Source organism: Carcharodon carcharias, chromosome 5 (assembly GCF_017639515.1).
Source record: "Carcharodon carcharias isolate sCarCar2 chromosome 5, sCarCar2.pri, whole genome shotgun sequence".
In the NCBI taxonomy this organism is placed as follows: Eukaryota; Metazoa; Chordata; class Chondrichthyes; order Lamniformes; family Lamnidae; genus Carcharodon; species Carcharodon carcharias.
The window spans coordinates 96472822-96487920 of record NC_054471.1 but is presented as its reverse complement, the minus strand read 5'-3'; the positions used below and the strand labels follow the sequence as shown (position 1 = coordinate 96487920).

Genomic DNA, 15099 nt, shown 5'->3' with positions numbered 1-15099 from the left:
GGAATTTATAGTAGAAAGATAAAAACAAGGGCAGAATGTATAACTTTAAAACAGCATTGAATTATATATGCATATTGTTATCAATTATCCCCTACCTCTATTCTTCAGGTACCTGAAGGTTACATCTGCTATTGACTACTCTTGTGAAGCACCATGTGAGATGAACCACATTTACATTACCATCTTAAAACAACCTAAAGCAAGGTGTTACAGTTGGCTGGTGCAATCATTTCTCTCATTTTTTTGAAAAGAGTTGAGGCTTCCTGTTACAAATGTCACTTGATTGACACACTGCCAATAGTCACAGGTCTGGAAAACTCAACCTATTTGTTAATTATCAAAATCCAAAATCTCAACCTGATTCTGCAGCCACGTGGTGAGCACACTCAATGCAAGTACATTCTATAAATGAACACTGAACTGATACGTGGGTAAATGTACCATAAAGCACGATGGAAACCCAAAAGGCCCCATATCTGTGGTGACTTCACTGATCTCAGATAGAGACATTATGGAACAAATGGGACACACCCTACAGTTATTGTGAGGACATTGTTGAGGTTATGGGGATCATTTTAGGCGCACCACAGAAATGACAACTATACTGGCCAACTGCAGGATACTGAATATTTGCCACATAATCAACAAATTGAGTGAAAAACTACCTTATGTGGGAATTAAAGAGCAGTTAAACCTGACATAAGTAGTGAAGAAAATCAATGTTCATTGACAGCCCAGAGATTAGGACACGTTTGTCAGTACAGATCAAAACCAATAGAAAATTCCCCACAAGTCTACTGAATTTTTGAGATCAACTGAGTGAGGACAATGTACTGGACTTTTAAAAGGTACTTGATAAAGTTCCATGTGTCAGGCTTTCAAAAAAATAATTTAAGGCTTAAGAATTTAAATGCTGGATTGGAAACTGTTTGCCAAGAGGTAACAGGCAGTTTCTGATTGGAGAGAAGGAACTGGTGGAATTCTGCAGGTCGGTTCTTTTCACACCATTAACAAATAATATGGAGGTACAGCACTTATATAATATTGCTGATGACTCCAAACCGCATTTTATTGTTTAAGGTGATAGAGGCTGCTGAGAAAGACAGACAGTCACTCAGCAGCAGCATGAAGGTTCATTGTTAAAGAGTTCAACACTCAGGACTGCGGAAGGGAGCAAGAACAAATTCACATGAGGATAAAAGCAAAATACTTCAGATGCTGGAAATCTGAAATAAAAACAGAAAATGCTGATAAAACTCAGCAGGTCTGATAGCATATGTGGAGAGAGAAACAGAGTTAACGTTGGACTATGTTTCTCTCTCCACAAGTGCTGCCAGATCTGCTGAGTATTACCAACATTGCCAGTTTTTTTTCAAATTCACACGAGTTTTTCTATAAGTAAAGCTTGAAGTTGTACAAGGCCGAGTGGTCTGAATTACAAAAAGAATGGCTGGATTGGGTACCAATAAAAAGAATAACAGGAAGAGCAGTCAGCGAACTTCCCTCCCCCTAATCCACTTGCAACTTGTGATGATACTTCATGGAAATGAAACTTGGTCGAGGGGGGGTGGGGGGCGGTGTATGTAGCAGCAGGTCAGACAATGCCAACTCACTATCAGGAAAACTTTGCAAGGTTTTTGGATCACTGGGAATGCGGACCAAGATCCAATGAGCTTTGGTGCAACAGACAATAGAACTGGGCACTATCATCAAAGAGAACAGTTGATGCAGTGAAGTTGGTCCATTTACTGTCAGTTATACAGTTGATGTCATAAGTTGAAGTTGTTTTCAGACAAAAGGTTCCACTACAGGCAAAAAGATTACCTGATAATATGGGGTAAAATTCAAAAAGTCAGACAAGTGAAGAGCTGATGCAGTCGTGGATTGAAGGGGTTTGGTGTACTTAGCAACAGATTCAGTGAAAAGCCATTACCTTGGCAGTGTTATACAGTGAACAAACACAACAGCTGGGATATTTAGAGGTTTAACAGCTTGTTTTGGCCATAAGATGTAACAGTTGGGAGGATATTCAACAATATTGGTGGAAAGCTGTGAGAAACAGGGTATCTGTAAAAGAAGAAGCTGGAAATACCAAGAATGTCAGGCATCAGTCACACTCTTCCCGATGTACTGAGACAGGAGGTTCAGTCACACTCTTCCCGGTGCACGGGGACAGTAGGTTCAGTCACATTCTTCCCGATGCACAGAGACAGTAGGTTCAGTCACACTCTTCCCGGTGTACAGAGACAGGATGTTCAGTCACACTCTTCCCGGTTTACAGAGACAGGAGGTTCAGTCACACTCTTCCCGGTGTACAGAGACAGGAGGTTCAGTCACACTCTTCCCGGTTTACAGAGACAGGAGGTTCTGTCACACTTTTCCCGGTGTACAGAGACAGGACGTTCAGTCACACTATTCCCGGTGTACAGAGACAGGAAGCAGAAGAAAGGTGACTGACATTTTCAGACATTCAGCATCTGTAGTATATTTTTGTTTATAGGATATCTGAAGATCTGGAAACATTCACTGCAAGGGGCATTGAGGTGCTGCAGCCAGGTGGCAAATTCATTGTTCTTGCTATAGAGTCTATACTTTGAATAACTGCAAAAGATTTAAAGGTTGGGCTTACAAAGAAACTGCTAAAGATACCTCAATTAGTGTCTGAATCCAGTGAAAAAGACTCTTCAGATGAATTTTCTAAAGACTGCGGGTAAAGTTGTTGCAGTCAGTGAAGAGGAGTTCTTGAGGTTTGCCCTGGTGGGTGATTGGGCAATAAAAGGTGTTGATTACATAATCTGCATTTTTTTGTTTTTATAATTTGTATTCGGATCTATTGCTATTGATACGACAGTAATGTAACCATTTACAGTAGTCAGCCTGGAAGTATAAATCATGTTGGAAAATCTTAAGTTAAATACATGTTGATCTTGCGCCACCTGGTTGCTTATGTGAGATTCAAGGTGTTGTGATATAACGTGCATATACCTTTAAGGAAGAGTATCTTAAACAGCTGTCAATCATTACTACATGGACAGGACGCTATGTATTAGTCCCATGACTTGTAGTCACCCTGCAATCAGCAGCAGTTGAGGTCAGATGTGCAAACAGAATCTCCCAGTTAACAGTACTACTCTTGTCTTCAAATAAAGAAGCCTCATTATTGTTTCACCAATCCTTATGTCTGTTTAGTACATTTATGCTGAAGAAGAACTTAACACAAAACGGAGAAACATTCTGAAGGAAATGTTCCATTAGTGTATTCCTGGACTGTCTTGTATCGACATTAGTGGTGCAGTCGTTGGAAGACGAGTAAAATGACACCCCAAATAATGAACCCACTTGCATTTCTGATGACAATAACTGGTGTTAGTCGTATACAAATTCAAGTACAGATTAGTGATATTGATTCAAGGTCAAATACTCAATCTGTTTTTATTAAATAAACATTGGTTGTATTCATTGGTGAATCATTTGTTATTTTCATGCAGACAGCTGAAATTTCTGGAACTGATTACTTAATGTTGTATGTGGAATTGATAAAATTTCAAGGAGAAATACAGACATCATTAAAATATAGATAAACCAGGGCACAAGAGAGTAAAATATCTGCTGCCTTATGATCCTGATCCAAGAACAGGATCAATCTTCTAGCTACCTCTAACGTGACTTCAGTGTCATGTCTAGATGCAGGAAGTAATTCCCTATATTTAATATATAGGGACTGCTAACACAGTGAATTAGTTTGGTCACGGGATGGTGAATCTGGCATAACTATAGACCCTAAAATACCGTAATCAAACCTTGGCTTGTGATGAAATTCACAATGTATAAGCAGACACTGCAAACAATTTGAAATGGAAATTTGATACAAGAACAGCCTGATGTTCAGACTTTACAAGTGCAGACAGAATTGTAAATTTTGACATGTGGATAAGACAAGAAAAAGTACTTACTAGATTCTGCTGACAAAGCCAGTAAAACTGTTGGAATTTCTGAGACATAAGAAGCTGTGCGCTGCCCACTGCACTCCGAATTTTCCCTAAAGCTGAGGATAAGATAAAAGACAACATACTAAGCCACTGAACACCGTTTTCAGTTAGGTTTAAATTCTTTTTTTCTTAGCTTGTGAGATGGAGAATTAGTGATTTTTCAATGCTAATTTCATGCTTCATAATACGCAGAAAACTATTTGGAGTATAATAATGGCCCAGTGTTATAATTAATATCTTATTTCAATCTTTGAGAAAATAGGATCTTAACTGACAACTACAATGTATAAAATGCGTGTGAACCCATGTTGGTTTTTGAACCTGTTGGTACTCATCTCTGTAAAGTCCTGTTGATTCTTCTGCAGCTAATCTCAGGTAAGGTTTTAGTTAAATTCCTGCCAGTTCTCAGCTAAAACAAACCACTTAAAAAGGCATAGCAAACGTTATCTAGTGGCTGTGACACAAGTTATGCTGGAAATTAATTTAAAATTTGTTCTATTATTTCTTACACATTTACAACTTGCGTGTCAGGTAGGAAACTAAGGACAAAGGAATAATAAATGTTATTTAAAAAACAGACTTCACAAAACTGTAGGTATGTCTGATAGAGCAGTATTTAATTAATTTCCATGCCTGTGCTTCTCTGTTAACAGTATGTTGAGCAATAATCCTGCTACAAACAGCTGCAAGGATTTTTTAATTACAGACTAATCAGGTTAAATTAGTCACACAAATATGCAGAACATTCAGATTTAAATCATGCATTCATCTGTAAAACTTATTTTCTTACACAAGGTTATTCTGAAAAAATAACATGATGAAATCATATAAATCACACAAAGTACTGCTAATTCATTAAAGTAAAGTAATCTGGTTATTACCAACACCTTCTAATTCAATGCCATTGTGACTGATCTTCCTGCAGATTTTCTATTGATCTCTTCATACCAGTTGGCATTGTCCCTTTAAGTTTTGATTTAAATACGAGGAATATAGTTCATTGAGTACTTTTTGTTGTACATTATATTAATGACCACTGCCATATAATGCAAGAATTTAGAATAATTGGATGTTACAGGAGAGAAAGAGGCCAACGGGCCATCAGGTCTGTGCTGGTATCTATCATATGAGCCACCTAGCTTAACCCCAATCTCCTTCTTGCTCCCAATATCCATTAATAATTATATCTTCTCAAGCACCTATCTAATTACCTTTTCAAAGGCTTTATAAACTCTGCAACACCAATTTTACAGCAGACAATTTTACATTCTTCTTGGTCATGTACGAATGCAAAACTTTATATAGTGGTTATGCTTTAAACTATCTCCTCTAATTCAAGGAGTAGTAGGGGATGTGGCCTCCTACGAAATCTGCCTGGAGACAAACCCATGTGACCTAATTGCTATGGGACAGGGGCCCTGTTTGAAGCTTGCTGAAAGTAAGGTACAAGCTTTAACACTGACACAAAAGAGGAGATTGCTGTTCTTGTTGTGGACAGACTCTCAGAGGCAGTCAACCAGGGAGATACGGGGACCCACAACAGGTTCAGCAATGCCGAGCAGGGAAAAAGGACGGTTTTCAGGTTAATCACCAAGCAGAGGCTGGTGAGGACAAAGAAAAGAAGCTTGTGGAGAACTAAAGACCACGGAATCATCAGATGGTACCGTGCTACTAGAAGTCCACTTGAATATGCTCAGAAGATGGAGTGAAGAGGAATTTGTTTTACAAAAACACTGGAAGATTCACTCTGGTGGCGCAGGGAGAAGGGATCCTGTTAAAGAGGGAGGAGCTTGGAAGGTTAAACACAAGACTACATTTCTTTTGAGAGTGTGGTGTAGCGTATAAATGTGGGGTTTTTAGTTGTATTAAGAAGTTAATATGGAACGCCTTTTCTGTACTTTAATGTATTTGTTGTCTATTAAGTAATGTTAGTCATTGTTGATTTTAGTGTGTTTGTTACAGTAAAAATCTTAAAACATGAAATCTTGTCGACCGATCTTTTGAATTGGTCACTGGGAACATTATATATATTTTCAAAACTTATTGGTTTCTACTGGGATTGTAGCAGACACAGTATAAAGATTTTCTTCCAAACTTCGCTTTAAGTCTTCTCATGATCATCTTAAATTTGTACCATCTGTTAGTGTCTCCCTGATTGATGGAAACACACCAATATTACTTCACTTAGCATAACCTTTCATTATCTTTAGACTTCAGTGAGGTCACCAAGTTAGTTCTAGTGAAAAAATGTCCTAACATCTCAAGTGTCTCTTCAGAACAGCAAATCCTCATCCCTGATAACATGACAATGCTTTTATACCCTTCCTATAGTGATATGGCACACAATACTCAAGCTGATGATAAGGTCTTATAAATTTCAAAATTACTTCCTTGATTTCTAATTTTAGACATCTAGGTACAAAACTAACTTTTTCTCTTTTTCAGTTCTTATGAAGAATTTAACTATGTTGTGGTCACTGTTAATCTAAGGTGCCCTCTCTGTTAGGATACTTATTTTCCCCTCTCCATTATCTAAACCCAAGACAAGGATATAATTCCTTATTACAACAGCAGCATATTAATGGGTGGTAACTTCCGATGGAGTGGCAATTGAGTCGGATTGCCACTCTACTCTAAAGTTCTTAATTTGAAATCCAGGTGATCCTACCTTGCCCGACCTTCCAACTCAGGCCAGGCGTGAACTGTGCAGTGCACCGCCTTCCCGGGGCCTAGCGTTGCAGGCTATAGAGTTGAAGGTAAATAAGTCATGCCCCCTTTTTTAAGGCACTAGCTGCCATAAACCAGGTAAGTTTAAAGGCCCAGTCAGGTTTAAGGGTCTTTGACAAGGATAAGATTATAAGGTAAGTGGGTAGGATCTGGTGGGTTGGGGGAGGTGGGGGTGAGGGATTGGGCTAGGCTTAGAGGCTGGGGAGGGTCAGGTTGGGCCTTGGAGTGGGGGGTGTCGGGGGAAGTCCTGCAAGTTGGGGGGGGGGATGCGGTTGGAGGATTCCTGTGGGGTGTATCAAAGTAGGTCTGTACAATAGTTACCTAAAAGCTAGGAGTGGTATTAATTATAACTGTTTGAACTGTTTCTGGGTAACACAGACTGAAGTTTGCGATTTAAATCGCATTTTCTGATGGCTCCCAGAAAGCTTGCACTTCCCAGGTAATTACTGTGCAAACCTTACCTGGGAACTTCTGTGTTGGGGGGAGGGGTTCGTCTTTGGGGTCCATCTTTGGGGTACACCCCAGTTACACTGCCCTGGAGCTCAGAAGTTATGGCCCTTGCTACAGACTGAGGAAACACTTGGCAAAAACAAAGCTCTCTCTTTCCTAGCAAGAATATTTCTGTATCTCAGCATTTTTGGAAAAGTAATATCTTTTACAGTTCTCCCTTCCCACTATTTCAAGATTTATATATAGCCTCAGGAATGTGACCAATTCCTTGCCATTCTTTAGCTGAATGCAAAGAGATTTTGTTTGAACTACTTTAACATTTTTGCACTATGTAAAGGACCTAAAACCTAAATTTATTGTTTAAGAGGATGAACACTGGCCAGTGAAAAGAATTTAAACACAAAATGGATAAGGTGCAGGTTAAATACATAACAACTAGGATGAAAGGCAATGTGTCAAAGCTGGAAATCTGTTTGTAAATTGAGAAAGGTTACAGCAACAATGAATTTTTTAAAAAATTGTTAAATAATACAGCATACAGAAAGGGAGCAAAAGGCAGATTAAGAAAGCTAAGAGAAAGAATGAAATGGACTAGCAATCAATATAAAGGGAAATACCCTGAGGCTTTTATAAGTACAAGGAATGCAGAAAGCAACCAGTACTTGATAGTGAAGGATAATCAGAGAAGCTTCAAAATTTATTTAGTCTTGGTATTTACAGGGGAAGATGAAAGGAGTAACTGAAGAGTAAATAGAGGAGCCATTATCAAAAATAAATACTCAAATGGATAATGTATTTAACAAGTTATTGAGACAAAAATAGAAAAGCCACCAGATCAAATAGGATGAATTTCAGAACACTGCAGAGGAGGAGATAGCAGACTAATCGATGTTCTCCAATAATCTTCAGAATTAGGGATTCTGTCATGGGATTGAATGATGGTGAATATTGGCTATACCTGGTTTGTGGATGAACTTCTTAAGTCTGTAGTGCTAGATAAAATTAGTGAACTCTTGTAAGAGCATGGGCTCGTTAGGGAATTGCGAAGAGAAGAGTGCGGTTGATTAATTGAATTTTTGAAGATAACACAGTGCATAAATTAAAGAAATATGGTGACTCTTATATACAATAGAGTTCTTAAGTAGTACCACCTCCAACTTTATCTTATTTCCCTATCCACCCTCAATGTGCTAGAACTGCAGAATTTTAAAATGCATATCCTGACCCAGCTTGAGATTTATGTCATGGAATGTTACACAGATACTTGAGAAGAAAACAAAAGCTAGTATTCTTACTTTCTTCCGACAGGTCATTCTCCTCTGCTTCTCTCTCCATCTGCTTACACCATCCTTCCATCCTCTTTGTTTCTGCATGCAACAGCTTCATGAACCATTGCCCATCCCTTCGACAAGGGGACATTCGGCCAGCTTCCACAGGTTGATGGGTAGATTCCAGCCATGGATCCGGTGGTGGGAAATTGGATGTGTCAATGGGTGTTCGGTAATCCTCTCTATAGCCCAGCGGACCCTGTGTGCGCACAGTTCTGAGTGCAGTGTATTGGGTAGGGGTGCTGGGCTCAGAGTGGCGCTGGAATGAGGAACCAAACTGAAGTGCCTTGTCCTCAGTGGCAACTGGACTAGGAAATCCTTCTAGTTCAAGGTCAGCTTGCACACTGGCTGTCACACTATTTGAACGCTTAAATCGCCCACGCCTGGAAAACAGAAAGAATGCACAAGCTACTAAATAAATAGAGGAAATGAGTTTATTCTCCTAGCACATGATTTAGCATAAACTATCTACTGGATTTGAAAATCCTACTCCTTATGTTAGAGTTCTGCACCTTTTTACAATTAGGTTAGAATTTTCCATTTCATTCACGCAATTATTTTTTAAGCTTTGAAGACTACAGTAGTAAGAGTGCAAGGCACCAGATTTTCAAAAGCCAGAGGAGTTAGGATCCAGTGCAGGCATGATTTGAAAATTGTGGTCCTGGACATGGTCTCAGGATCCTGATGCCTATGGGATAGTTTGGAATTTTTAAAGGGCTAATGGAGGGAAAGGAATGGGGAAACCTGCTTGCCTCCAATTAATGGCCCATTAAGCTCCTTAAGGAGCTTGTTATGGGTCCTATATGGGAAATACTTTTAACCTTTTTTTCAGTGAACCCAAATAGTCTGGTGCGCTGTCAGTGCCAGCTGTCAAGTTCATATGGGGGCATCAGAAAGCTAACTTTGTTTTTTGGAAGATTGAATTTTGATGGGTCAACTTGCACTGGGTCCAATGCTGTAACTTTTCTTGTGTTTGCATGGCCACTTTATTGCCGCCTTTTTGTGTTGCTGGCGCCAGGCAGGCAGCTCCTGCCTCCTGGAGACACTCAGTGCCACTAATTGAGAAATTGCCTCCTGCCCAAACAACCCATTTACATTTAGAAATAGCATCATCAAATATCACGGGGTCAGGCCTTGGAATTCATACGGGTGCTGGGGTCCCAACATTGCTTTGAAAAAAATGGCTCAATGTTTTGCAGATCATGAGACGAAATGATAACTTTTACTACTGTGGTGTTTCTTCAGTTCCACTTCTAATGCTTAACATAAGAAACCCGCGTACATGCAATACAGTTAGAATCAGTTTGCCGTATGAATGAGAAATAAACATTGCATTTTGAAAGCCTGAAAGAGTTTTTCAGTCTTCAACAGGATAAAATGTCCTTGGTGTCAAGTTTAATTGTCATTTTAAATAATATCTAACATTACAAATTTACTGCATTTATTTTATTTCCCGTGTTATCAACATGGGAGTGAACCAGTTTTCATTTTTCATTCAGAATTGCTTTAGTGCCACCAGCTGATAAACAGAATAACTGTAATTCCTCACATAAATTATTCAAGCGTTGCTGCTTTGAAGCAAGTGTGATGGATTCCACATCATTCCCTCGTCTTGACAATCCATAGATTATTGAGTTTTTTTTAATGTTAACAATGGTTGCCATGTTACTTTTTCATTCTTTATCCAAATAGTATCTGGGTGACCTGAGGGCAATTATATAGTGGTGTCTTGAATCAGTCGCAAAATCCATTAAATGTTTGAAAACACTTTCCACCTGTAAAGATCTTTTCAATAACATAATGAAAATTATTTTTAAACAACATCAACTTGCATTTAGATGGCACCCTTAAGGTTGTAAAATGTCCCAAGAAGCATCATAGACACATTATCAAACAAGGTTTGACACTGAGCCATATAAAGAGGTATTAGGCAGGTGACCAAAAGCTTGATCAAAGAGGTAGTTTTAAAGGAGTAATCTAAAAGTGGGAAGAGAGGCAAAGTGGTGGAGATGCTTGGGGGGTGGCGGGGGTGGGGGGCTGGTGAAATTCCAGAGCTTAGGACTGCTGCAGTTGAAGGTAATGTCACCAGTGCTGGAGCAATTAAAATAGGGGATATGCTAAAGGCCACATATTCACCGGAAAAGTGCAAAGAACTCAAAGGGCTGTAGGAATGGAGGAGGTTACAGAGAATGGGAGTGGGGAGGCCATTAAAACAAGGACAAGAATTTTAAAATTGAGGTGTTGCTGCACTGGGAGCCTAATGTAAATTAGTGAACAAAGGGCAAATGGAACTGGTGTGAATCAAGATACAGAGTTTTGAATGATCTCAAGTTTATGGAGGGTGCAAGGTGGGAAGCTGGCCAGGAAAGCATTTGAATAGCTGAGGTAGCAAAGGTATGGATGAGGGATTCAGGCTGTAGGTAAGCTGAGGTAGGGGTGGAGATGGGCAATGTTACAGAGATGGAAGTAGTCAGTCTTGGTAATGGAATGGACATGGAGTCAGAAGCTTAGTTTAGGGGAAAATAGGATGGTTAGGTCCTGAACAGTCTGGTTCAGCCTCAGTTGCCATTCTTTTTCTATTTCTTTCATTTGTCTTGAGTGCATCCTGTGTGCAACATCTGCTTTGGTGATATAATTGAGTTCGACTCAATGCTGCAAATAACACCTGAAAACAAAGCTTTGACCATAACTTTTTAATTGAGAATCTTTCCCAATCAGCATGAGGCTGTAATAATGCTTTAATGAAACACAACTGGGAATTAACCAGTTCCCATTTACATTTCCTTGCTAATTCTCCTTAGCAACTGAGTATTTTTTCCCAGATGTTTACCATGTTGTTTGTTTAAGTAAAAATTAGATTGCTTAATTTGCAGGAACACTCATTTCTTGCTTGAATTACCGTTTTTCATCTTCAACCTGTACTCCCACCGAGTGGTACTCCCGAAGGCCTCTGCTGTCTGTATCCGAGTCTGTTGCTGTCTCCACGGCATCCACCTGGCCCAATAAACACAGTCAGATTGCAAAATTCATAGAATCAGAATGATTACAGCACAGAGAGAGATCATTCAGCCCATCATGCTTGTCAGTACTAGCTCATTAAATGGTGCTATCTACTCTCATCCCAATTCCCTGAACTTTCTTATATTCTTCCTTTTCTATTACTATCCAATTCCAGTCTTAATGATCTTATCAACTCTGCTTCAATAGCCATGATGATAAAACATTCCATGTTCTAATAACTTTCAGTGTCAAATAAACAAATCTAACTTTGCCTTCAAACATTTAGTAATAAACTCCAATCTATGCCCCCTTGCCACTGATTCTTCCCTCGGGTTTCCCAAGCCTCCAAATTTATCAGCAATCTGTAACTCTTTCGAGTACAAACACATTTCCATCTGTTCCTATTCAGATGAAGTTACATTGTTTCATAGTTTGCCATTGTGAGATTTGAACTCTTGATCTTGGGGTTACAAGCCCAGTACCATAACCACTTGGTTATTTAGGCCAAGCCTCAGCAAACTATTATCATTTCTCTTCTACACCTGTCCAACTTATCCTTTTTTCTGTTTAATTAAGTAAGCCCCAGCACAAATCCCAACTGTACTACTCATAATCCAAACAACTTCCAATTACCCTTATATAGGCTTATATTTCACCCCTCTCCTTGGATTCACCTAGTTCTGTTGAAGGGTCATGAGGACTCGAAACGTCAACTCTTTTCTTCTCCGCCGATGCTACCAGACCTGCTGAGTTTTTCCAGGTAATTCTGTTTTTGTTTAGCAAGCCACTCAGTTGCATCAAAACCACTGAGAACATTGTATCATCCTCATGGACTGCAGTGGTTCAAAAAATGGCTCCTCACCTTTCCTAGGGCAACTAGGGATGGACAATACCTGTTTGGCTTGTCAACAATGCCCACATCTCATGAATTAATAAAGAAAAATGCCATGGACTCTTGGGAAGGCCACATATAAGGGTTACATCGATATTCCAATTTAGTTTACATATATTTCATGCAGTTGATGGTAACATATTTTGGTGTTCCGATTTAGGATTAATCCCCCAGCACAACAAGCAACCATTTCCAAACCTTCAAACCAACAAAATTAAAACAGGGAAAACAAGCACATATGGAATATAAGCACAAAGAGCAGTTATATTGTCAGGGTTTGGGCCCCCTTGTCTTATCACCATGTGCCTTCATCGTATAATATGCCTCTTATCTGGAACCTTTTAAATACCTTCTAAAGGTCCAGGGATACAATATCCACACATCCGCTTAATGTATGCAACGCGGTTTCTCAAAAAAAATCAAACAAAACCTTCTCTTCGCAAATGCATGTTTACAGTTTTTAATTAGCTCATGCATGTCCAATGGTTCACTAATTTCACTCACTAATATGGATCCATGAGACTTATCTACAAATCAGATAATCTAACTGGTCTATAATTTTTGACTTATTGCTTTCTCTTGCCATGCGTATGGTTTATAACATTACGGCCATCCAATCTGATGACATTAATCTCACTTCTGAAGAATATTGGAGAATAATGAATAGTGTCCCTGTTAATCCCTCCCCTGGAGTATTCTGAAATTCATCCTAGCTGGGTCTGGTGACTTTTCAACTTGAAACTCTCAAATATCAGATGTCCCCCCTCTCAGCTCTTTAGCTTAAAAAAGAATTAGGGTATTTCCCTTTATGTTGGTTGTCAATCATCTTTCATTTACCATCTTTGCCTTTTCAATCAGCCTTTTTGCTTTCTTTCTCTAGTTTGAATACTCCTCATTGATTTTTTTTTGTATTATTTCTTTTTAAACTAATTGCTGTTCAACCTTTCAAGTTATCCACAGATTTTGAACTTTCGATGCATCCTCTATAATCCTAGTTAGCATGTATTTAACTTTATCCATCTTTATTTTTCTTTGTGTCCATTGTATGCTATTCATTTGCCTTTTTATCTAAACAATTTAGCTGAGGTCCACTTTTATTGCTCTGAAATTAGCTCATTTCCAGTCCAACATCTTTATTTCTGACTCCTCCTCTGTTGATCTATTTTGAACAAACTCAGAAACTGAGTTGACAAACCCATGTGACACAATTTGCTTGGATTTAATGCACTGTCTCCTCATTTTGGCAACATACATTCTCACTTCAGTATCACACTGTTCCCATCTCTAATGTGCTTTCAAGTCAGAACACACTCTATGAGCAATTCATGCTTTGACAGTTAGGATTCTATGCAGGAAAATGATAGATAGTATAGTAACCCTATGTACGACTAGTAATGGAAATTCACTTCAAACTAGAAACTGGAAAACGACTTTCACATTTTTATTGTCTTTTTTATGAAAACTCAAGAATTTGACAAATCAACCGCCTGAAAAATAAATTTAACCTCCAACATGTTTTGACATTTTAGCATCTGAAAATGATTACGTCACTTCAGGTGACAATCCCAACCAATGGGTGAGCCAGCAACAGAAGAAATGAGAAACTCTGACATTATTGGCTGCTCAATCTGTGCTTTAGCAATTGCTGGACAGAGAGCAAGCTCTTGACCTGCTCCCTGGCTTTTCACCAAATCTGGTCCAAATGAAGAGGTACATAAAATCAGCCCAAGGTGACGCAATGTCCAATTTTTCTTCTCTTCCTGTGGAGCTGCTACTATGTAAAGCCATGAGTTAATAATAGAATAGAAATACACTTGTTTTATAAATAAAACATCACACCATGACAAGTAACAGCTAATGAATTATCCAAATTGTTCTCAACAGTGTTAGCAGTATCTAGTACAGCAAGTCTGTCTTTTTACTAATACTATTGCTGACTATGATCATACTATCACATATTCTGTGTCATGCTCATGTGTTTTAATGGTTGCTTTGCCCACTGAGTTGGCAGGGGATCTGCACCCATTCATCTAAATGGAGGAAAATCGGTCAAGCTCCTCCATAGAAATGTGCACTGACTCACCCTGTTATCTGGTATGTGCTACACCCAGTGCAGACCTGGCAAAATCTCTGCTGGTCTTTCCACATTCTATACTAGAATACAGGGTGATTCTTATGACTCCCCATATTCCAATCCTTGGCTATCTTTTCAATGGGCTGAGCACATGTAAGGCAGATATCAATTCATCTGGAAGGAGGGGATAATCATGAATAAGAATCAACATGGAGTAGGTGTCTTGTGCTTATTCGCTACTGATCTTGCATGACATTAGAGAGGAAAACTTTCTCAGTGGGACAACAGCAAAGAATTTGGATGAATTAATTAGTGGATGAAAAATAAATTAATGATAGTGAAAGACGAGAAAAGTTCCAAAAGCCTTATATAAAATACACTAATTAATAATTACTGGCTGAACAATTATTTTAAAAAAACTGACTTAAGATTCCTATTTTAATCTATTTGATGGTTGAGATGATTGAGATATGATTTTAGATTAACTTTTATTCCCTTCAGCTAACACATTGAATTTCTTTTTTCTTAATCTGTGCCACTAGTTTTTCTATGATGCAGGTTACAGTGCATGCTGGCATACATTTGAATAACAACTAATCTGTGTGACTCATTCAGTGCTATTTTCAGTTGTTATGTGTC

The 15099-nt window shown here is 38.8% G+C and overlaps 1 protein-coding gene across 1 annotated transcript in view; it reads right to left on the bottom strand.

Annotated features, from left to right (window-relative positions):
* dlgap2a (discs, large (Drosophila) homolog-associated protein 2a) overlaps positions 1–15099 on the bottom strand; it is a 181270-nt gene that overhangs the window by 11980 nt on the left and 154191 nt on the right. The window contains exons 9-11 of the mRNA XM_041188234.1: positions 11394–11488; positions 8462–8877; positions 3954–4045 (exon numbers count right to left, since the gene is read on the bottom strand). Of these exons, the coding sequence (XP_041044168.1) occupies positions 3954–4045; positions 8462–8877; positions 11394–11488 (603 nt within the window). The remainder of the gene's footprint in view (positions 1–3953; positions 4046–8461; positions 8878–11393; positions 11489–15099) is intronic.